The 25,366-nt window shown below is 45.6% G+C and overlaps 1 protein-coding gene across 4 annotated transcripts in view; it reads right to left on the bottom strand.

The window, feature by feature from the left end:
• Positions 1-2,389: 2,389 nt before the first annotated feature.
• The window catches only part of LOC147614873 (sodium/calcium exchanger NCL1-like), a 47,339-nt gene continuing 24,362 nt past the window's right edge, over positions 2,390-25,366 (bottom strand). The window contains exons 8-12 of one of the 4 annotated variants that reach the window (XM_086780199.1): positions 19,459-19,586; positions 19,153-19,369; positions 18,119-18,468; positions 17,800-17,863; positions 2,390-3,081 (exon numbers count right to left, since the gene is read on the bottom strand). In XM_086780199.1, the coding sequence (XP_086636325.1) occupies positions 2,929-3,081; positions 17,800-17,863; positions 18,119-18,468; positions 19,153-19,369; positions 19,459-19,586 (912 nt within the window). In that variant the 3' untranslated portion in view covers positions 2,390-2,928. Of the gene's footprint in view, positions 3,082-4,406; positions 4,578-17,799; positions 17,864-18,118; positions 18,469-19,152; positions 19,370-19,458; positions 19,587-25,366 lie in introns of those variants that run through there. The other 3 variants (XM_086780201.1, XM_086780200.1, XM_086780202.1) reach the window with 3 other exon arrangements.

The following is a 25,366-nucleotide window of genomic DNA, read 5'->3' as shown; positions in this document are numbered from 1 at the left end:
TTTTTTAATTTAAACAAAAGATTGTGCTCTATGTGTGTGTGTGTGTGTGTGTGTGTGTGAGAGAGAGAGAGAGAGAGAGAGAGAGAGAGAGAGAGAATACAAAACTCCTGTAGAAAATCAACTAAACATATGATCATTAAAAAAATATGCACTGATAATGTGAGAGAGAGAGAGAGAGAGAGAGAGAGAGAGAGGTTTTTTAAATTTAAACAAAAGATTGTGATATATGTGTGTGTGTGTGTGTGTGTGTGTGTGTGTGTGTGAGAGAGAGAGAGAGAGAGAGAGAGTGAGAGAGAGTGAGAATACAAAACACTAGTAGAAATCAACTAAACATATGATCATTAAAAAATTTTGCACTAGTAATGAGAGAGAGAGAGAGGGGGGGAGTTTAATTTAAGCAAAAGATCGTGTTGTGTGTGTGTGCGCGTGCGTGAGAGAGAGAGAGAGAGAGAGAGAGAGAGAGAGAGAGAGGTTTTTTTAATTTAAACAAAAGACTGTGCTCTGTGTGTGTGTGTGTGTGTGTGTGTGTGTGTGAGAGAGAGAGAGAGAGAGAGAGAATACAAAACACTAGTAGAAAATCAACTAAACATATGATCATTAAAAAAACATGCACTGATAATGATATCTCATGCCTTTTTTTTTCGAAAGACCCCTTCCAGAGGATGTAGCCTAGAAACCCCTAGAAATTTCTCACATGGTACGCGAATGGGAACGCTTAAGAATGATTTTGATGCGAGTACTGCCTACTTTGAAGCATCTTGCTATCATATATATTTGCATACTCTTGTGTGTAGGTTATGTGGTTTGGCCTTTACATGTATGCTTTATGTCTACATGTTAGAATTTTTATGTTTTTAAATGTATCATACAATTAAAGTTTGTATGTTGATCCGTTTTTGTGATGCAAAGAGTGTGAAGTTGTACACTATCAATGAAAAAGTTGTATGATTTCACTGAGCCAAGATGCCAAAGACCCTACAACAATAGGCAATAAACACTCTCTATATAGGTTAACTTGGCTTCAATTTTTGTCTTTCAAAAAGCTACTACCTAAGCACAGTAGTTTGCTAAGATTCATAGAACTTGAATTGGTATCGTCTCTCAATGCAACATTCTACAATGCTTAAGGTTTATAAAACCTACAAAAGTCTTCCTCTTAAGACATCATCCTTGAGATTTTCTCTTCATGGCCCACATCACCATCACAAATTTTTAAAGGAAACCTTAAACTCATGTTAACATATCATGATTACACATTTAGAAAACATTGCTAATGCCCATTAAAAAGAAAGCTTAATCATAATTACGTGTATAGGACTCATAAAGATTTTTCTTTAAAACCCAACAAATTGATAGCTTCCTTGCATATTATCTTTTTAAAAAATATTTTTTAAAATCTTTCTAGCCTACATCATATTTTTAAAATATCAAACCTAGAGTAATTTGTAGTCATTACATATTTAGAAATTTTAACTTATAACAGTGCAACATGTGGGGGGGCACTGTGATATAGGCTCCCGTATCCATTGTGGTGGGTTCTCATGCCTCCCTATCCACTCCTCTATGCTAGAAAAAACTAGTGATGGTAAGCTAAGAGGAGTGTTGGGGGCAAGGATCTCTGAGTAGTGACTCTTTGTGTCGGCTGAGCTCTAGTAGGAAGAGTCCAGGCACATTTGACCTAGGTACTCCATGGTCTAGGATAAGGGTTCAAAGCCCTCTCGGAATTGCAGTGAAATCTTCCTTTGATCTCATAGTAGACTAGGCACAAGCAAACATAGTGCTCCTCCAACTCAACCCCTGTCTGACAGACTCTACATGTCATGTCCTCTCTGGGTATCTGCTCAGTTCTGCTAGTCTCTATCCTCAGTCTATGGGATGATACTCTTTAAACTCGCCAAAGGCTATCCTCTTAGCATGGAACATGAAGACATCGAGATAACCTAGTCTTTGTAGAGAGAGAGAGAGAGAGATTTTCAACCTATTTCTTCTATAGGCCATTAGGCTGAAAAGGAACACATCTGTACAGCTTGCTTTTTACGAAGGCACACAAAAACAAGTTGATTGTAAAGCCTTGCATGGACTACAGAGGGATCCTAGAAAAAAAAGAGTAAATAAAACTAGAGGGATCCTAAGTCTGGAGTGCACCTCATACGCCAAAAAGGAAAGCCTTTTTAAGCAAGAAGAAAAGGAGGCTATTCACATTTCAAGTTTGTAGTGGGCTCGTTAGGTTTATTTAAACCCATATTGTTAAAAAAAAAAGGAGCTCTTCACTAAAAACATAAAATTAAAATTCCGAGTGTCATGAATAAGAAACGAAGTGTGGTGCATGCTTGTTCCCAAGAGCTGGCATGCCAACTCTCACCAGTTTCCATGATCAAAACAAAAAACATTTTATTAAGGTATTTTTTTATATACATTAAATGCATTGATACAGAGTTTTATCACTCCCACAAAGGAAATTATTGATGTCAATGAATTAATGATAAACCTGTCCATAAACCAATGCTTTGCCACAGGAGGCAGATCTCGTGTCAGCCAAGCACATCATCCCACACAAGATTACAACCGGGGGCCAATGAAGCCAAATTGGGGTCCCATCCAAACACAGGATCAGAGATGGAGTGGGAGCACCATCCAATGGTTCAATGATGCAATTGCATGCAGCAGTAGGAAAAAGCGCATTTTATTCGTTGTCTTTTTAGGGAGAATCGCGCGTACAATCTCCTTTTTTTGTTGGGAGGTATGCATGCACATGCACGCACGTGTGCACGCACACACACATGTCTGTCTGAGGATCAAAACTCGTGTCATCATCTGGATGGTGAATTTTAAGAGGGACTAAGTGGAGAAGGAGAAGGAGAAGGATAGCTTACAAATTTTTCAGTGGGTACACCCTGTGAGGGAGTGATAAAACTCTCCCATTATTAATCACTGCCAGCCCAAAAGATTATCAAGGAGTGCTACCCCTCCTAGGCTGGCAAAATACAGGGAGAAGACGGGGATTGCATACCAAAGTGGATAGGTGACTCTTGAAACTCCAATCAAACCAATACACAATATGTTCAACAGAACAACTGTGACCTGCCAAAATATAACAGAAGTTGAGAGAAACATGGTAAGTTTTGCTCATCCGCTACACTTCGAACTGACCTGTATCACTTTGCAGCACACCCCCACCTCCCCCCCCAACCTCCACTCTACAGCCCCCCAAGAAAACTTCATGAAAAGGAGTTTTTTTTTCCAATTCGCATACTGGTTACAAAAGAAGCATACAACCAGGGGCAATCTACCTCCTTGAACAACTTTTAGCGACCCTGCTATTGGCCATGCTACTTACTGTGCAGGCTCATGACAACATGACATTTTGGCTATATCTGGTAGGTAACCCTTGTGCACACACTGTAGGTCTTGACTCTCTAGTGGTGCTATGTGCACATGTAAGTATGTTTCCACCCCTTATCCTTGACACACGCCTTTGCATTACAGTTTTTTTCTTCCAATCAATTAGTATGGAATTGTCTGTTTTAAAATTCTTTTTTGTTAAATGATGTCTCTCTCTCTCGCTCTCTCTCATATGGTTTGTTGGCATACCATTATGCACAGTTTGCATGTACATTACTTTTGGTCTCATAGACCGACCCTTGGGTCTTTCGTAGACGTGAACAAAACTCTCTCTCTCTCAACTGCTAACAGCTACTGACAAAACCTTACCAGTAGCACACCTGCCACCTACTACAACTACACCATCTTGTAGTGGTGTAATAGATGATAATCTCTAGGATTATTCTTTTTAGTTTGGTTTAATGTTCTGGATTGCAAAACTGGCTTAGACCGCTATGGTCTTTATCTTATGTATTCGGTCTCAAAGGCCATTTTGGCCTTCCGCATACGCTAATGGAGCTTGCTCTCTTTCATTCAGACTCAGGGTACATGTTCATGCCATTCACAGCCTCAGCAATATCCCTCTTATGGTACTGGATGGAGTTAGACATAGATCTGCATAGCATGCTTGTACTACCCCTTCAGCATATAGAGATGCATCTTGCCTTAGCACTCCATCCACATCCCCACCCCCCTTATATTGTTTGTATATGGGCTCCACCGATCCATGATGATTCACAGTTGTATCCAGACACATGCACACTTTTTCTTTTGTTTCTTTTCTTCCGATGACCGGAAGAACACAGTTGTATTATTTTTTGTCTCATAGGCCAACTTTGGCCTCTCGTAGACGTTAATATATCGTTCTCTCTCTCTCTCTCTCTCTCTCTCTCTCTCACACACACACACACACACACACACACACACACACACTTTTTTCTTTCCTTTTCGTGAAAACCATGCTTCTATTAACAATGACTTATGTACAATATAGGAGATGAACTCAAGGCAAGTCCATGTTCAAAGAACTTCAGAAGCAGTGGAAAAACACCTCGAACTAACTAAAAACCATGTCCTCCAACTGTAAGCAGTCATGGAGGGATTGTCGCAAATTCATCTAAGCATATGCCCGTAGAGGCATGTGCCCAAACATAGCATTGTTTCTCATCTTCTATATTGTCCATAAAGCCCAATATCTAGTCCATAGGAAGAAGAAATCAAAATCGAGAGAGTTGGGCACACCATTCCCAAATATCTAGAAATATGTATATACCATCATAAAGCTAGATGAATCTGAACTTACGAAAAATTTTAAAAAGACAAAAGAGAATCACCAAAAACAAACAAAATTTAAAAAAATTAAATAAATTTTTTAAAAATAACTTAATAGAGACACGAGAAAAAAAAAGTAATAATAACTTGCAAAAATAGACAAACACATAACTAAATCACACACGCCCACATACATACAAACAAATTCTTTATTGAACCACAACAAAAGAATTTCTAACAATTTAATAACTAATTAGCAAAAACAAATTTTAAATGACTAATTCACTAAAACAAAAGAAGTAAAGACAAGAATACAAAAAGTGCGAGCTTTACCTCAAAGATTGTCCAATCATGAAGTATAAGATCACCAACTTCATCATGCATAGCATGGACTAGGTGCTACGACATCCCTACTCACGTCATCAATGCCCCAGAGTAGGTGCAGGTTTACGTATAAAAACATTTGTCCCAACCAAGAGGACACAATTTTTATACAGCGGCCAACAAGCTGAGTTTCTATCACTTCTCCGGAGGTGAAGAGCAGACTCAGCCATGATGAAGGCTAGCACTTACAACTAGACTAGCAAAAATAAATCATTTCCCTATTAAAGAAAAGATTAAGCAAGACTAGAAGCAATGATAAATAACAACTAAAAGCTAAAATGATAATGGGCTTTTAAGCTCCCCATTTTCTAGAAATGCTTGCCATATCGCTTGCTAGGGAAGCGACCTGAGATATCATTAGGCAATCTTCGAAGAAACTCTCTTGTCTTTAAACAATGCCATAACAGATGTGGAACAGTTTCAGACCGAGCTCCACATCTACAGCAAGTGGCTCCAGCTATCCGTCTTTTAGTAAGCATCTCCGCAACGAGGACACCCACCAAACAGCGCCAAAGAAATAATCTTTGCTTTAGAGGCAGCTTGTTATTCCATATACCCGAACTTGTTTTTTCCACCATCTTCCACTCTTTTGCATACCCCATATAGTGTTACCATGTGCATGAATCCAAGGTGGTGGTAGTAGATGATTATACATGCTAGCTATAGTTATCTTATCCAAATGTAATCCTGTGTCCCTTTGAAGAGATGTGTCCTTTGGTGATGAGTCATGACCCATGTGATAGGGTGTGATCCTTCATTGGTGTTGTCACAAGTCGGGGGACCCGGAACATAGATCAACACTTCAAATACTAGACAGAGCATGAATACACAGCGGAATAACTATAAACACATTCCCTGCATCTTCCACAACGTCCTAAAGCGTGCGTATATCCAAGGATGCTAAAAAGCTTGCTTTATGTGACTGCCCCTAATCAGGAATAGGCTCATGCTGACGAAACCACTGGATTCCTAAGATCATGTCACACCCCAAAAGAGGCGAGACAATGAAATCTCGTTGGAATGAGATCTTTTGAACTACAAAGGGAAACTGTTGTGCCTTTTGAGAAATATGGGTGCAAAGACCACGTGTAAACCCGTCCACATCCAAATGATAGGAACTAATGTACAACTCATTTTGGTAGCCAACTGGGGAGAGATGGCATCCTCAGAACTACCCATGTCAAATAGGACTACAAACTGGCGGCCCTTGGCAGAGCCATAAGCTCGGATGAGGCTTTTCTATGCAGCCTCACTTTCACCCTCTTGCTTAGCATCAAATACCATGGATGGCATAGGATGCATATAAGGTAAAAGCTAGACTGCGTTGGTGGTAGTAGGTGGGGCTGGAGGAGCAGGAGATGCTGTGGCAACTGTGGAAGAAGGTGGTTTGGAGGCTTGCTCCGTTTGCCATTTCTGATAATCCTTCTTACCATGCCCAATGGTATGACAGAAAAAACATATGTTCTCTGAATGGTACTTCCTTTGCTCCTTTGGAGGAAGATAGCCTCCAGTGATGCCTGCTTTAGTCTTTTCCCCAGGGGTTTTCTTATTTGGATTGGTTATCCTTCTTACCCCCTAAACTAGAGCTGTCGTCCTTCTTAGCATCTTTAGAAGACACATTACCTTTCCCTCATTACGAAGCAAATGGCTGCTATTGGGGTTTGGTACTAGACTGCGGTTGCTTAGGCTTGCCTCCGTTCATCTTCATTTCCTCATTTTGAGCCAGAGTCAAAGCCCGGTTATATGTGTTGGGTTCAAAGTTACAAACTGTGAACCGGATGTTAGGATCTAATCCACGAATGAATTGATCCATCTTGGCCTGCTCAAATAACCCTAACTGTTGTGCTAAAGTTATAACCTTACCAGAAAACTGAAGCAGCCGTGACCCGTTCTATTCGAGTCCGTAGAACTCATCTGCCAGGTTGGTCAAATACTGGGGGGAGAGAAATCTGGTCTTTAGGTCATGGACAAAGGTATCCCAGCGAAAAGCTGTGATACCTGTGATATGGTATGTATGAATACTACAATGCTGCCACCAAGTGACTGCCTCACTAGTGAGGTAGGGAGCTGCTATGTGGACTTTGTCTTGAGCATCTATTAACTTTGCCAATTGAAAATAAGCATTAAATTGATGAATAAATTAGCTAAATGATCACACTTACGATCATACTTACTAAAATTCGATTGAGTTCGGATGACGGTTGTTGATGGCGCGAATTCTGGCTGGTAGCACCTATGGATAAAGAGAGGGTGTGCTGAAATTTTAGATGCAAGGCCTCCTTTTCCCGTTGGTGTTCGAGTAACATTCTCTCTCGATCGAGCTCTTGTTGGTGCTCCCGAGCGGCGAGTTCAGCCTGACACCAATCTTCTTCAAGCCTGCGTTGGGCTTCCACATAGTCTCGTCTGTCTTCTTTTTCTTTCCGCCGTCTGGCCTCATCGTCTCGTCTTTGTTGTTCCATCTGAAAGAAGACGGTGACGAAGTCAGGGGTAACTGGAGGAGTGGGTTGTGCTATTGTTGCCTCCAAGAGTTAGAGACGCTCCATAAGAAGCTGGTTTTGTGCTCGGAGTAGAGCTATGGTATCTGTAGTAGGAGGAAGAGCATGGTCTCCTAAGAGGGAGACGTCTTCCTGCTGATGTGTACTCTCCTCTGTAGACATGTTACTGAAGTCGGTGGTCGTGCCGGAGCGAAGTATGACCATCCAAGGATGCTCTCACGCTAGGATGCGGTGTGTGTGCACAAGCTGAATTTGATACCAATGTAACATGCAGTGGAATTATGCGTAGATGAAGGATCCCATCACACAGTCTCACACCGCCGTCTTTATCATGAGTTTCGCGAGTCTTTAGCAATCCACTTCATCACCTCAAACTTTAAGAGATGAGAGAGAGATAGATCCGTACACCTTATTGGGTCCCAAATTACCCACTGAAGGGACCTCTCCTATTGCTAGGAGTATTTGCTTTATTATCTTTGAAGAGAATGAATGTATGACTGACTTGGGACTGTAGATAAACCAAACACAAGACCTTTGAAAGACCAAGAGTCGAGCTCAACTGTACCCGGCTGTAGAAGCACCAAGGATGATCGATCTCAATGCCAATGCACTTTTCCAATGGAATGTAGGAAGGCTGCAAACTAAGGCTGAGAAAAGGGGCTGCTTTGGGACTGTTCTAGGCTGAGTTTATGCACTATGAATGAATGAACAATGCTGCGTTTACCTTCACTGAGATGGCTGTAGCAAACGATGTGATATGTGAATGCTGAAAACTGCAAAAGTGCTGAAAACGCAAGGGCTGATGCGTTTCTTTCCTTGGCTGATTTCTGGCTGCGTTTTGATGATGTATGCTCTATATGATCAACCGATTATGCTCCAAGATGCTGTGGACTGAATCGCTTAGATGAGGATCATGAGATATGAGATGCAAGCTATGCTATTTATATGAGCAAGTGGCTGGTCGGCTGGCTGTAAAGCTGGCCGACTGTAGCATATCATGCTACATGACTTGTTTATGATGAAAATAATGGTAATAAAGCTGAAATAATGTGGGAAAATGCTAGAAAATACGATAAAATGTGAATAATATTCTAAGGCTTTTGCAATGGTTTATGTGGTCTATGTGCATATGGGATGAATGATATGCAAATGCAGCCATGATTTGATGCAAAGCCGAAGGCTTCTACTGACTCTACATTAATGAATGATTCTCTCCAAGTGGGTTAAGGGACTTGACTGACTGATAACTGACTGACACTCTTAAGGCTGAGGAATGACCTACGTACCTCATGCCGGACATATCTTGGGACTAAGGATTACAATGGGGTCATGGCGTACGACAATATCAAATCCTATGATATTTATATGAGCAATTGGCTGGTCGGCTCGGTGTAAAGCTGGCCGACTATAGCATATCATGCTACACGACTTGTTTATGATGAAAATAATGGCAATAATGCTGAAGAAAATATGATAAAATACTGAATAATATTCTAAGGCTTTTGCAATGGCCTATGTGGTCTAGGTGGCCAGAGAGTCGTTGTTTTGTTTGATAGCGGCAGCACGGAGGATGTGGTCACGGAATAGGCCACTAGGCGTGCCCGTTTCGAGCTGACTTCGGTGGACAAACAGGTTGAGGGTTTTAGCATAGGTATGACAACGAGCGTCAAGTATGAAGCTCTAGGTGCTAAGTTAGTGATTCAGGGCATAGAGTTTGTGCGTGACTTTATGGTTGCCCCTCTTATAGGAGCAGACATAATTTTGGGTATTCAGTGGTTTCACAAGTTTCTCCCTGATGTCAAGTGGGACATGCACACATTCCAGATCAATCGAAATGTGTCAAACGCCCCGGTGACCATTAAGTGTGAGCTAGGAATTCCGAACTTTCCGCTCCTAAGCCACTTGCAGGCTAAGCGAGCAGTCAAGAAAGGCGCACAGTGTGCGATGATTTACATCCAGACAGCCCAGATGGTGGCCGGTGCTTCCAAGAAGTACTCGGTTCTCCACGAAAAGTTCCAGAAGATTTTTCTTCGGGACAGCCTTCCTCCCCAGCTGCCCCCGTCCAGACCGGAGGATCACAGGATTAACCTCCTGCCAGGCTCGGAACCCCCGAGCAAGTTTCCGTATCGCCTTTCCAAGGCAATGGAATCGGTGAGATCTGCCGAGAGGTCAAAAAACTTGTCGATGTGGGTGGAATATGCCTGGCATATACCCACAAATGATCTGATGTCATAGGCTGTCTGAGGTACTTCCCAATTGACAATCTTGGCCACTTTAGCCGGATCAAGTCGAATGCCTTTAGCACTAATTATATATCCCAAGTAATGCACCTGGAACAGATAAAATTCTGACTTCTTTCCTACAAAGGCCGACTGTGTGTCATGAAGTCGTTCAGGGCAGCTCTTCTCCATGATGCCCATGATGCCATTACAGGTGGTCATAGGGGCATGAATTCGACTCTGGAGAAATTAGAACGGCAATACTATTGGATAAAGATGAGGCGTGATGTGTTTACATATGTACAACGCTGTGACATTTGTCAAAAGGTGAAAGCTCCTCGTGGAAAGAAGATAGGGTTGTTACAACCCTTGCCAATTCCTGAGGGTCCTTTCCAAGACATTTCCATGGACTTTGTCACGAATCTGCCTCCAAGTCCGAGTAAGCGTAATACGCAGTGCTTAACTATTGTTGATAGGTTTAGCAAATTTGTTATGCTTATTCCTTGTAGGACCAATGTGACCAAGACCATTGCTTTGACGCAGCCACTGCTATCACAAATCTCACCGTTGCCATCTTGGCAACTGGGCTGAAAGTTTCCTCATAATCAATCCCATATGTCTGCGCATATCCTTTGGCTACCAATCTAGCCTTGTACCTGTTTATGCTTCCATCACTGTTATGTTTAACTTTGTACACCCACTTGCATCCAATGGCTTTCTTGCCTTCAGGCAATTGCACTAAATCCCAAGTCTCATTTCCATATAGTGCATCCATCTCCTCGTCCATAGCTTTCTCCCAACACACATTTCCAATAGCCTCATCAATGCATGTGGGCTCAACAACCTGCACAACCTTTGCCATATATGCATACCACATAACCATCATATGTAAATCTCTGCACAGGGTTCTTCACTCTCCCTGATCTTCGCAGCTTTTCATTCATGGCCTCCATAGCCTTCTTTATACCAGGTGTTCTCATAGCTGGGATCCCAAGCTCCTCATCAAGGCTCATATCTGAGCCACTAGACTCTCCATCAACATGAGAATGCCCTGCAGAAATGTCAGGCATACCAAGGGGCTCAACCACTTTCTCTTTTCCTTCACGTGATGCACTAATCACATTTGCAGGGTTGGTATTATGACGCAGCCTGCCACTCCATGGTCTATCAATAGACCCACTAGATGAGGACTCTCCTGGTCCACTCAAAGACTGTGATTGCTGACCTGCATTCTGTGCAACCACACTTCCACTCACATCAGCCCCAACAGCTTCTTTTTCAGCAGCATACCAGCTGCTCATCTCATCAAAGACAACATCCCTGCTTACCCTCAACTCATGTGTAGCAGGGTTATAACACCTGTATCCCTTTTGCTCAAGGGAGTATCCAATAAACACACATTTTTCAGCTTTTGGATCTAGCTTAGTTCTCAGCTCATCTGGCACATGTACATATGCAATGCATCCAAAGACTTTCAGATGAGACAAATCTGGTTTTCTGCCAGTAAACCTCTTCTCTGGAGTTACATCATGTATGGCTGCAGTTGGAGTCCTGTTCATGATGTATATTGCTGTAGAAACAGCCTCAGCCCAATAGCAATGCGGCATATTCTTCTCTTCCATCAATGCTCGCGCAATCTCAGCAATGTGTCTGTTTTTCCGCTCAGCAACTCCATTTTGCTGCGGAGTGTATCTGCATGTAAACTGTCTTCGAATACCATTCTTCTTCAAAAATTCAGAGAACTCATTGGAGAAGTACTCTCCCCCTCCATCTGACCTTAGGCACTTTACATATTTCCCTGTTTGCTTTTCAACCAAAACTCTAAAATTCTGAAAGTGAGTGAACACCTCACTCTTCTCTTTCATGAAATATACCCACACTTTCCTTGTGTGGTCATCAATGAAAGTCACATAATACCTGCAGTCTCCCATAGATATGGTCTTCGTAGGACCCCATACATCTGAATGCACAACATCTAGTGCATTTCTGCTCACATATCTGTTACGTGGAAACACATGCTTTGTTTGCTTCCCAAATTGGCATGCTTCACATATTTTCTGCATACCTTCCACTTTAAATTTTGGCAGTCCTGTCACAATTCCTTTTGTCTGCATAGACTTCAATCTCTGCACATTTACATGTCCAATCCTTTTATGCCAGATGTCTGTGTCTGCAACAATTCCTGAACCATTTGCAAACATCGCAGCACTCATTTCAGGCATGTCTACATTCAAAGTAAACATTCTGCCCACTCTGTTGCCTTTTGCAACCAACCTGCACTTGTCTTTGAAATCTTCAACATAACACCCACCAGGGTTAAACCGAACCTGCAAACCCTGCTCAATCATCTGGCCAACTGAAACCAGATTCTTTGTTATGTTCGGTACATGAAGTACATCTGCAAGGTACTTCACTTTGTCATCCTGCATAGACAATGGCACATCTCCAACGTGGGCAATTGGATGAGCAGTGTCATCCCCTGTTTCCACAAAACCTGGTCTTTCCGGGTTTTTCATCTCCTTGAACCACTCCCCATGACTCATGTGGTTCGAAGCGCCTGAATCCACATACCATACATTATCTTTTTGTGCTACATCAACATTTTCAGACATGGCATTCACGACATGCTGCATAACAAACAACCTTTCATTATCCTCATTATTTCTGCTTGAGGATGCATAGTTGTTTTGCTGCATTTTCCCATTTTGCATGTCAGCCTGCTTCTTATAACATTCTGCCTGCACATGTCCAGGCTTACCACAATAATAGCATTCACGTGCATCATTATATTGCCTTTGCCAATTTCCACGGCCTCTTTGACTCCCCCTGCCTCTAAATTTGCCTCTTCCACCTGTGTGTTGTTGTTGTTGTTGTTGATTCTGGGACTGTTGTTGTTGCTGCTGCTGCTGGCCATAATTCTGATTACCTGTTCGGCCACCTCCTTGACCGCGTCCACGGCCTCCTCTACCTCGTCCTCTTCCTGAACTCGTGTAGAACGCCTGTTGCTCTGAACTGTTTTTGCTTTGTGAAGACTGTTGGTCTTCACCCAAGCTCTTCTCTTCCATAATCAGCATAGACACCAAATCTGTAAAGTTGGGAATGTTTTCCCGAGTCTGAATAGACGTCTTGAACGTAGACAGACCTCCACCTTATCATCATCATCTACTGACACACCAATAGATGCAAGGGATTCCACAATACCCTTTATCTTCAACGCATAGTCATTCACAGACATCTCCACAGTATGAAGTTCATTCTTCAACTGTATCTTACGTGCCTTGGTATTTGTTTCATAAAGCTTTACCAAGGTGTCCTACGCCTCCTTGGGAGACTTGGCATCCTGAATGTGCCCAATCATGGTGTCATGTATACTAATGGAGAGCCAATACATAACCTTCCTGGCTCCTTGGTTCCAGTCTTTAAACTCTTTCACATCTGTAGCAGTCGGATTTATATCCGGTATCTCCGGTGCCTCTTCATGCTCACCTTCTATGTAGTCCCAATAGCCTTTTCCCATCAGGAAATTCGTCAACCTGAACCTCCAAGCATGGAAGTTATTCTTATCAAGCTTCTTAGCCACAATCTGAGTTATCCCATCATTTGACATCTTGCCAAACACACAATTTTACCAGAAACTGCACTCTGGTTTTTCTGCACAAACTGCTGTATTTTTGTACAGCGGTACTGTAGTACTCTCAAATGTCACAACCAGTGACTTCAATGTGCATACATACACCCAATGGCAACTGTAGACCTCTTTGCAGCACCCCAAGTGTCTGCACAGTCAATCTGTCTTCCTGCAGTTCTTAAAACAGAGTTCTGCAGAGAATCGATGACTTACCCGCAGTGCTCGAAATCGCCTGCTTTCTGAAAAACGGAGGTCCAGACGCACCCGAAACGCGTTTTCGGCCTAGAAAATCTGTCCGATAGGACATCCGATAGAACAGTATAGTTGCCCTATAGCTTTACTCCCGCGAAGAAAGCTCCTCAATCAGAGATCGTTGCCGGTGCCTCCCGTAGAGCTCCCGACAAGGGTGTAGTCACCAACACAAATAGGGAAGAGTAGTTGAAGCTCTTACCCTCGTACCGCTTCCTGTGGTTCTCTTGCTTGTTGCAGCTCAGCCCTTAGCACGAACCAGGCTCTGATACCATGAAAAGATGCAGGGGGGAAGAGAGCTTGAGCTCTTGCAAGCGCACACACACACACTCACAAAACCCTAATAGAGAACACACAAGGTGAGAGGCTGAAATCTTCTTCTTCTTCACTCAACACTCAACACACCATATACAAGAATGAGAGTACACACAATATGAAAGGTACTCAACCAAATACATACACGGGTTCTCTATAGTGTGAATCCGACTAAATGAGCTGGCGCTATAACTATGCCAGTCTCTAGAATGGCTGTCACACAGCCTGTCATCCCATTGGCCGCATATCACCCAAGATCTCACCAACCATGCCAGTGGTGTAAGTGTGGGGCCTATCCCCCAGGCGGGTCATCAGTGGCCACCGCCTCACTAGACGAGCTTGATATCTCAACACCATTTGCATCAGATCAATGATGGCCAGTGGTTTTGTTTTTTCACTGTTTTTATCTTGTATCATCCTAGGAAGTTTTCCCTTGCCTTGAGGGATTCATTTTTAATATAGTAAAGACAGCAATGCTTTGACAAAAAAAAAAAAAAAAAAAAGTGAGCGAGTAAGTGTGTGAGAACCTACTCTTAGAGTGGTTAGAATAAATATCTAGATATCATAGTGTCTGTGACACTAATTAAAAGCCCAGTACATGACTTTTCTTGCACCTTGATTCCAATCCTTGAATGTCTATAAAAGCATTGTACTTGGTGAAGCTAAACTTGCCAATGGAAAGGCAACAGAGATACGCAAATGTGCTATGAGTTGTTGAAATATTCAGGGGAGGGTGCACCACTTTGGATATGTCATCTTTTGAGTCATTCAATGATGGAAAGGCTTGCTCCAAAATTGACCAGAGAATCAGATAAACTGATCCGTGTTTTTTTTTTAGGGAGGGGGGGGGGGGGGGGGGAGCAAAAGGAGACTTCTACTAAGTATGAATAGACCATACAAAATCACGGCTAGAAGTCAGAACAAAGCAAGACCTCATCCAAAAATTGACCAGAGAATCAGATAAACTGATCCGTGTTTTTTTTTTAGGGAGGGGGGGGGGGGGGGGGAGCAAAAGGAGACTTCTACTAAGTATGAATAGACCATACAAAATCACGGCTAGAAGTCAGAACAAAGCAAGACCTCATCCCAAAATGTAGGGTGATCTCAACCAATATGGGGCACAAAGGTGCCAAGGGAGTTCTGTTGGGGTCTTTCAGAAAAAGATCCCGTGATCCCACACCCTCATGAAGACAGTGCGCTTTGCACGCACTGGTGCTTGTATATGAGCCCATATGGCCATTAGAGTGTGAATAATACCACCCCATATAGTACAAATGAACTGAGTGTCGTATATCTGAGTACCCTCAATAGCCTATGTGCAACTTGCCCTCCAAATCTGCCAAGCTGTGATACTGGCAATAAGCTCCCAAGAAGTATCAATCCTCTGCAGAGGTGGTCAATATTGTGTACGAGGAATATCCTGTAACATGCAGCGTTGGGTTACACCTCTACATATCATTATGGCGGTGTCCAGATCCCTGCTCTCAAATATTTGTGGACCAGGCTGAGTGAGTCAAGCAATAGCACCCCACGTAACATAAATGGTCTCTCTCCTCAATTTGCACATAAGCTGAGCTACAGATCCCCAAATCCTCTCAGCAGATCTACACCCCCATATGCAATGTTGCACTGTCTTAGAAGCTTCTGGGCATTTAGGGCAGGCGGGGTCTACTCCAAAAATAGCTCTCCACTGGGAAGGCCACCATGTAAGAATAACCAAAAGAAGTGGGAGATCTGACTCCTCCTGTGTGAGCGCCAAAGTCTATGCCAAAATCTCTTTTGAATCAATGGAGTGATGTCATAGCTCTCCCAATGCGGCCTGAGTGTAAGAGTCCTCTGAATTTGTCCAAGTAGAAGGAGCCTAGAATTACGGACAATGTAGCTAAAAAGGCTGACTCTTCATAGGATTGGCTGCATCAATCCACTCCCACTTACTGGGATTTCAATGAAGATATCTGATAGGACATCCACCATACAACCATAAGCACCAAGATCCATGGGTCACAATATCAGGCGGAGGGTCAACATGCCACTGCTTTCCGGAGCAACTAACTACTCTCACTGGGCTCCTGCATGTCACATTTCAAACAATCTCCATCCTGGCTCAAAAGAATAAAAAATGTGATCTCCCTCTTCATCCTCATCCTCATCCAGCAAGGCTAACACCTGTAATTCTAATCCATGTTTTGTCACCTACTTTTTGAGAAAATACAAATGAGGCCTTCAGTAAAGAAAGATGGCATAACTGTTGTCTCTCCAGAAAAAGCGTGTGTTTCTTGCTAGATGAGAACAAGAGTTATACCAGTTCTTCTTGAGCGGGGATAACTCAAATGTGAGGCGCATTGTTGAGGAAAAAAGGACCAACACTCCCACACTCATCGCAGATCCTAGCCTTTGGAAGGCCTATGCATGACAACTTTATGATGTGCCGGATCAGCCCATACCCCACATGACACACATTCAGCGGCCCACATCATCTTTCCTCTTTAATCCACCAATGTCACTCAAGAACTAAAAAAGGTTGCATAATGGGAGAGCAAAAGATCTTGAAGATTTTCGAGCGGAAGACTTTGCGTGAAGGCAACACGTGCTTGCTCACAAGGCAGGAGACCCCATGGATCCAAAAAACTACAGGACTATCATGATTGGCCACACAATGGCCAAGATCTAAGGAGAAATGTTAAGATCAGCTTTATGGCTAAGAGGCTGGGGTATGGAGCATCAAGTTAGGCAGGCTTTAGGAGGAATTTCTCTGCCCTCGATCATACCTTCCCTCTATGGATCATCGTTAAGGAGGCGAGGTCACGGAAGCAACATGTATACTGTTGCTTTGTGGATTTTCGCAAAGCTTTTGATTCCGTCCCCCGATCCTGCTTATTAGGGCGTTTGCAAGAGCTGGAGCTCCCACATGACATGATTTGAGGTGTGATGGCCCTATACGAGGCAGCAACTAGCCAAGTTTGTGCACCAGGTGGACCCTTTGGGGACATATGCATGGGGATATATGCAGTACTATTGGTGTCAAACAGGGCTGCCCACTCTCTCCTAGACTCTTTGGGCTATACATTGATGAGATAGAGGCCTTTGTGGACATCTTTGGAGGCAGAGGCTTGGCACGAAAACCCAAGTCTACAGGGACCACTTCTTGAGAGTCTCCGAGGATGGTTTCATTGTGATCCAGAGATACACCTAGATCCATATGTCACATGGCATGTGTATCGTGATCAGCCAGCTCAGAGCATCTTCTCACTGCCTCAGAGTCGAGAGTGACAGAGCTAATGATACCCCACATGAGGATTGGATATGCAAAGTATGCAGCACATGACAGGTGGAGGATGAGGTGCACTACATGATTAGCTGCCCGGCCTACTATGAGATATACAGGGGGAGATTCTACTGCCTCTTCCATAAGGGGTTTGGTTCTCTCTCTCTCTCTCAGATATGCAAAGTATGTACCACAGGAGAGAGGATGAGGCATACTCCACCTCTTTCTCTATTTGTTTCTAAAGTGCATTCAATGTTGTATTGATAGTTTTGAATGTCAATCCTTCAAAACTAAGAATACAACATTGAACACACCTTACAAACAAATAACAGTTGAGCGCATACTTGATTACATCACCTCAGCTTTTTGGTTATTGTAAAAAAAATGGAGTTGATATGCTCCCTTTTTTTCTTCCTGAAAGGGATTCTACCCTAACTACTTGCCATGACATAACCGTGGAAAGCTGAAAACTCAAAAAAAGGAAAGACCTATAATTCTCTTTCCTTGCTGTTTTGTTTGTTTGTTTTTTTTTTTTTGGGGGGGGGGGGGGGGGGGGGGGGGGGGGGGGGGATGGATGGACAGAAAGCAAACCTCACTTGAGAAGTCCCAACTTAGTCCCCTTGCATGAACTATACCCAAAAATATTCCAAGGCACCTGAGACAAAAAAGGTTAAGAGTATAAGTTGCATGGATGAAACAATGTAAATCTATGCAAAAGTAACGAAACAAACATAATGTTATTAAATTAATAGATTTTCTTAGGTTTTTTTAATTCTAGAGAATTATCTCCATGGTGATGCTTATAGTGTTTTTGTTTTTCGGAAAAAAGGTTTCTATTAAGTATAAAAAATTTTACAAAAAGGGAGATTTCAGATCAAGCGGGGAGGAAATCTCAACCATACTGGCTTACAGTGTATTATTCATGGTCACTGAGCCATATATTTGTGAGTAAGTCAAAGAAATGTTTCTTTTCCTCTTCCTCCTTGCGAACACAATGCTTGAGAAAAGCTCACTGGCATTGGATGCAAATGGAACCACAACAAAAGCCACGAAAAACGGAGGTATTGTTGATGCATTTGAAAACCCTTGAATGCTGTCAATCAAAGGGTCGGAAAATATAGCTGCTAGTGCCGCTCCGGATACAAGGTATATGACAGATTTTTGGTAGACTTTTGAGGAGTCTATCAATGGAGCTTCAGCTTCTTTGTCAGCTGAAATGTCCACACTCTCATCGAGTTCTGCTTCGAGAAGATTCAAGGTCTGCCACAACACCAGCACAAATCAATTGCCCCTTAAATAATTTATTTATTTACTTAAGAGAATGTGGCACAATTTATTTCTTGTTGTGTAGGTGAGTGTTATGTACTAAGGACCAAAGATGGGACAATCACTTCCTTTAGGGTTTGTATGATAAGCTTTGTCAGCTCTTCAGGGAGGAACAGACGGACAGAACTGGGGGCCGGGGGGGTTTAAAATGATGTAAGATAGCACAAGAGTTCAATAGAAGGGATTTTCTTTTTCAAAGAGTTACAGAAAGTACATGTATGATGTACATAAAGGGGTCTTTTTAGTTCAAAAGCACATATAGAAGGGATACTTTTACTAGCCTCATATCTACAGAAGGGGTGTCTTCAGATTTTTTAAATTGGTCTCCTGCCATGTATCCAAGCGGTTTGAGCGTCAAACTCCATTGCACTGGTGGTCGTGGGTTCCTCCTCACTTGGTGCAACTGGGAAGTGAGATCAAATGGAAGCAGAGGGAAGGCCTACTCATGGGTGTGTGGGTGTGTGTGTAAATCATAAAAAACAAAACAAAATTCCAAAGAAAACTTGTTTTTTAAATACCCCTTGAAAGCGCATGCTCTATGAGGCTTCTGTATCCAACCCCAAGTTTGAACTGAGATATCTTTGCAGCTAGCAACCTGACACAGAAGAATTAAATTACCTTTTTTGCTTCATCTAGCTTTGCACCCCAGAAGTTTGGATCAGTTCTCGAAATTGAATCTTTGATCTGCTGAAACTTCAATGTTTTCTTCTGTCTCGTGGCTCGATTGGCCCATTTTCTAATACCAAGAAGAAACTCAGCCTCAGAAAGCTTTCCGTCCGTATCAATGTCGAACTCAGTGAACCACTTCTCCACCTGCTCTTTATCCTGAAAAGAGCTGAAAACCAGCACTTCGAGCCACTTCAAAAACTCAAGTTCAACCAAAATCAGAGCTCAGAAAGTATGATACAAGCTGGCATAGCTTACCCTTTGTCGATATTCAACCCTAGAATAAGACCTCGAAGCTCATGTTCTTCGATTTTTCCATCTGCATTCTTATCAAAAGAGGCAAATATCTCTTGTAAAACTCCTTGTGATGGCCCCCCTGCCTCATCCTGCGAAAATGTTTCAAGGGCTTGTTTAACTCTGAACTACAGGTGCACAAGGCAGCAGTCACCTAATGGCTTTGTGTGTGTGAGACAGACAAAACTGAGAAGTGATCTTGGAGGGCAGCTACAAATACAACAGCTTCCTTTAAAAACTCTAAAAATATGGAGGGATTATAGACTAGGTTACTTATCTTCTTTTTTTTTTCCCAAAAAAGATCCTTTCATTAGTTATATAAAAACGCCCGTAAGGCTACAAAAGATCCCCTCCTGCTCATGAGAAAACAGAGCAGAGATCCAAGCAAGGCAGCTAGGGAGACTCTCCCTAGGTGCAGAGAAATACAAATATCAGTACACAAACTGAGGGGCTATATCATACAATAGGAGGGGGGAAAAGCCAAACAGGTGGCCTGTAGTGCCAGCGGGGGGAGCCCGCGTGTAGGGTATAGAAGGGGCAGCTGCGCCAAGTGGTGTGGAAGGCCTGGCGTCGCAAGATCGCCTCATCTGAGTCGCCCCGCATGCGGTCATACTGTCCTCGCAAAGTGTGGATCAACTCCTGCCAAATCCACCAAACAGTCTCTGCTGGTGGCTCTAGTCTCCCCTCAAAGGCCCTGAAACACTGGGCTCTCCAGGTGAACCATATGGTGAGGCTGCTGAGGAGCTCCCATCGTAGATCCCTCTCCTGTGTCCAGCCGGCGGTGGACGTCTAATAGCCCATAGTAGGCCCTGACGAAGTTGACCAAGCAGCGGCACCCCACGTATACATACCCTCTGAAGAGAGGGGGGCCAGAATGCGCAGCATCCGCAGCCAAATCTGCTGCGCCTGGGGACAGTCCCATAGGCAATGTCTCTGTGTCTCCATAGGGTGGCCGCAATCGGACGCAGGCCGCCGGAAGACCGCTGTAGACAAGCCAGGTGCCAACTGCAGAGCCCCTGTGGTGGGCGACCAGCCCCACTGGAAAGTCGAGATCCTGCGTGCCTGTCGACTAGCCCAGAGCCTGGTCCAAAAATCCTCCAGGAACTCCTGTGAGAGTCCCTGTAGCCGCCAATGCTCCGATGCAGCTGGAGAGACCATCCTCCTCGCCGTCAAAATATGTCGTCCCAACCGAATAGTATACTGGGAAAAGGTGATCTCTGTGGCCTCGAGGGATGCATAAGGATCATGCCACTTGTACTCGCTAGGGTCCCACTGGAGCCGGGCCAAAGGGCGCGCTGCATAAGCCCATATGCGCCAATCAGAGTCCACATCTGCAAGGTCTGGGTCAATATGCCACTTCCGAGAAGCGGCGGCCACTACTCGTATCCTCTGAAAAATGCACTCTGCAACCAAAGGCGACTCCACCTCTACTCTCTGAAGTCTGCCCTCATCCTGGATCTCATAGTAGAGGCATCTACCATCCTCAGTGCAAGCTCTGACAGCAATCAGGATCTCCAACTGTGTAAAGGCTCCCATCCACCGTGGGGCCACTGGCTCGAGAGGCGTGAACCACTCCTCTATGAGTGCCTCCTGAATGTCATCCCTCATAATCAGTCCCCCTCTGAAGTAACCTGGATCTCCTCTGGGAGACTGCAGAAGGCCTGCCAGTCTCCAAAACTACGTGCTGGGCCTGCCGCCAATGGTCCCCAGGCTAGACGAGGCCGAGAACCCAGCATATGACCCTGCTCTGTGCGAACCGCTGGGCTCCAGATGAGTCCGCTCATCATCACAAGAAGGAGGTCTCTGAGAGAGTCCCGGTCTCAGCAACTCCCAAGCTCGCAGGATGCTCAAGGCAAATATGTCCTCCCATCCTCTACTGAGGCCTGTCCTCCTCATCTCTATGAAGATCCATCGTATCTCCGGTGCCCAAGTGCCCCCTGCTGGAGGAGCCCGAGCTTGCAGCCGCTGCAAAAGAAGCTCTTTCCAAGGCTCAGCGCCTACCCCCGAACAATAAGCTTTCCCAATAAGGCTCTACTCTGATCAATTGGATCTATAATGCCCAAGCCCCCCTGGGCCAGCGGAAGTGTAATAACTGCCCAAGCGACCTTGGCCCGGGCTGACTGACTGACCGCCCCGCCCAGACCAAAGAAAGTTCCTGATTAGCCTCTGTACCTGGCTGATGCAAGAGCTCGAGAAGATCCCGTAAGACATGATGTACCACATGGTCGCTAAAAGCACCTAATTCGCCACCACCACCCTCCCAGCCAAGGATAGCCGAGCTGCACTCCAATACAAAAGCTTCCTCCGAATGCTCAGAAGAAGCGGGGCAATTTGCTGCTCAGGTGACAAATCTAGTCCAATCTGGCATCCCAAATACCGCACTGCTGTGCCAGGAGGAGTCCATCGAAAGCCCGGGTCTGGGCTCCATGCCGGAGTGGGAGCGCTACTGATCCAAAAGGCCACTGTCTTGCGCCAATTGATCAATGCTCCCGAAGCTGCACTAAAAACCTGAAGCGACTGCTTTGCCCTCTGGAGATTGGCCTCCTGGCCATGCAAAAATAAACCCGTGTCATCAGCAAACTCAGCATCGAGCAGGTCCTCCCCCCGGACTGGGAGCTGGAGTCCTCTCAAACCAACCTCCTCTGTTGTCAGATACATGCTCATAGCCTTAGCAAAGAAGAGAAAAAGAAACGGGGTGGGAGGACACCCCTGACGGACTGATCTGGTCAACTCAAAACTCAGCCCCCGTCCGCCTGCCATCAGCACACCTGGCTACGAGCTGCGGAATATAGAGCCGCCCCTCCTCGAATCCAAACTGGCTCAAAGCCCAGGCAAAGCATCGTGCCCTCTAAGAAACTCCAATCGACTCGATCGTATGCCTTCTCAAAATCGAGAAGCATCACGACGAGGTCCTCACCGAGAAATCTAGCTCGGGCCATCGCCTCCCAGAAGGTGAAAATGTTGTCAAGGATACTACGCTCCTTGACGAATCCTGTCTGGGTAGCATGAATCAATTCCCCAAGGAAGGGCTGGATCCTCAAACTCAAGGAGATCAAGCCCTCTGAAAAGCTCTGTGGCATCACCCCAGTGTCCAAAACATACTGAAAGCCCCTGTGGAGGCCTGGCCCCAAAAGGTCCCAATAGCGCATAAAAAAGGCAGGCGTCAATCCGTCCTCCCCAAGGCAATTGTGGTGCGGAAGGACTCTCAAGGCCTCAGCAAGCTCAACCTCTGAAAGAGGCTCACCCAGAACTGTACGCCTACGATCTGTGACCCTCCTCTGCACATGGGCCAACACAGTCTATATGCAAGCATCCCGAGCCTCAGTGGTTGGCTCCGCTGAAAGCAGGTCTCTATAGAACTCAGTGGCAATGGCTCTGATCTCCTCGGGCTCAGTGGCTACCGATCCGTCCTGCCTCCTGAGCTAGCGGACTCCTGCTCGAGCATGGCGAGGTCCAGTAATCTCAAAAAACTCCCCAGTCACTCTATCACCAAGCTGCATCCACTGATAGGCCTAGCGGTGATAGTAAAACTCATGCCTCTGCTCCTCTGCCTCTCTAACCTCCTGGCGTGCCTGGCTCAGCTGGGTCGCCACCCACTCACATGTAGGCTGCTGCTCCTGAAGGCGCTGAAGCGAAGCAAGGCTACGTCTCAACCGCAACTCCCGCTCGCATGTCTCTCCTAGCCGTGTCAAGGCTGCAGCGTGCAAAAAAAAGCTGAGCTCGATGAGTCCCTGGGCACACTGGCCTGCTGCATCCTGGTCAGAGTTCTGGCTATCATGCCATATTCTCTCAATGTCCTCAGCGAGATAGGATCTGTAAGTATCCTCTCTGGGATCCTCAACTGCAAGCTGGTCTCCCGTATCCTCTCCTCAAGTGTCAAAATAACTAGCGCATGGTCTGAAAAAGAAGTGCCAGCGAGAATGCCAACGGAGCCCCCTCGCTCCCCTAACCTGTCGCCCACATAGAAGCGATCAATCCGTGATAGATTAGTCCCTCCTTGCCAGCGATCCGACCGAGAGAAACTAAGACTGTCCTGAGAGCGGGAGAAAGCCTCATGCTGCCATGCATCAGTGATCCTCAGTGTCATGCAAAATCGCTCCCAAGCTGCAAGCTCCGTGCCGTGCACTATAACATGACTGCCTCCCACTCTATCGGCCGGGTCCTCAAGCATGGTGAAGTCTCCCCTGACACAACAATGTGCGGCCTCTGGCAATGCATCCGTAACCTGGGTCCAGAACTCTGCTCTGGCACTAGCATGGTTGGGCGCATAGACATTGAGCACGCCAAAGAGCGCATCATGCATCCTCAAAATGACATACTGTGCTCTACTAGGCACAATGATCCCACGATCCACAATGGCCTGCCGCCATACATCCGCAATGACCATACATACTCCTCCCTGCCCACCCAAGGAGCCAAACCCTGCAGACCAAAAGGTGTCCCATCTACCAGGCATCACCGAACCGTATCTCTGGATCCTGCTCTCACCCAAATGGCGCTCTTGCATCATCAAAATGTCAATACTGCCCCCAACCAGGCATCTCTGAAGCTCCTATTGCCTCAAGCAACCACGTCATAGATGACCTGCTGAGGTGGATGCTGTCTCAGCCGTACAGCGGGCCTTCGCAAGCGGCTTGGATGGAGAATAGTCCCCATCCGAGCGGCTACGAATCTGCCCACCCGGTGTGTTGCAAGAATCTCGGACCAGGCGCCAGTGGCTGTGTCCCATGGCGACTGCCTCCCGCTCAGACAGAGCAACCTCGTGTATGCATACATATCCAAGGTCGCATGCTAAGTCTGCCACTATGCGAACCACCAAATGTCGAATCCCGGAGGCATCAACACTCCCGGGATCAAAGAAAAAATGAGCCACTCCCATAGTCGGCCTATCACATCTGTCACCTCCAAATCGCTCACATGGTGGGAAAACTCAACTGCCTGAGTCTTCAAAGTGCTAAGAGCGAGATCCATAGTCCACTCCCGGTCGCTAGGGCCACAGAGAGGGAATGAGAAGGCCACCGCTGAATCAAGTGCCTCCTCCCCTCGGGCCGGAGGCATCACTACATGCACTCTGATGGGTGCTGGCTCATGGGGGCCCTCCGCTCCAAAAAGCCGTGTGAAGGAATAATCAAAAGCCTCCGAGCGCTGTCTAGTGTCGAGACGACTCAGCCGACTACGGATAGAGGATATCCGTGAAGCCTGAATCGGCATGGTAAGTCTCCTCTGCGGTGCTCGAGCAAGGTCGGTGCTCAGTGTCCGTTGGACTGCAAGTGAGTGCCAGGGAATTGCCAGGGCCTCCCGGGGAGCTGAGGCGAGCGGGGGGGGGGGGGGGGGGGAGAAGGGGGGGGAGGAGCCGCCGCTGCCAAAACCGCAGTGGGGATGGGAGGAGGCGAAGGTGGAAGCGAGGCGGGAGGGGGGGAAGGGGGAGGGGAAGGGGAAGGGGGGGTGGGGGCGAAGGAGGGGGTGCTGGCATCTTCTGGTCCTTAGTCGGCGCTGGGGTCTCCTCCTGTAGGGGAACAAAGTTGTTCCTCACGGGAACCCATTGATGCTGAGACTGTGGCTGCTGCTGCATCGGTCTCTGGGCGTGCTGCTGGGGCTGTCTCCCTCGACGGCGCCCCTGACCAGGCTGCAACTCTGAGGTCTCTGTAGGCTGAGCAGGTGTCCCGGAGGGTGCCTACCGAGCCGCATCTGTGGGCGGGCCATCGGGGGCCTGCTGCTGCGGTGAAGGTCTGGGTCTCCTGCGAGGGCAGGCCTTGGCCAGGTGGCCAACCTGCCTGCAAATAAAGCACTGGTTCAGGAGCCCCGAAATCTCCACTCTCTGATCAATCCATCCCCCCCCCCCCTATCCTAGGTAGCTGAATGACCTTCGGAA

Source organism: Cibotium barometz, chromosome 41, assembly GCF_041138505.1.
Source record: "Cibotium barometz isolate CiBa-2024 chromosome 41, ASM4113850v1, whole genome shotgun sequence".
Lineage (NCBI taxonomy): Eukaryota > Viridiplantae > Streptophyta > Polypodiopsida > Cyatheales > Cibotiaceae > Cibotium > Cibotium barometz.
This window is presented reverse-complemented; position numbering and strand designations above follow the sequence as displayed.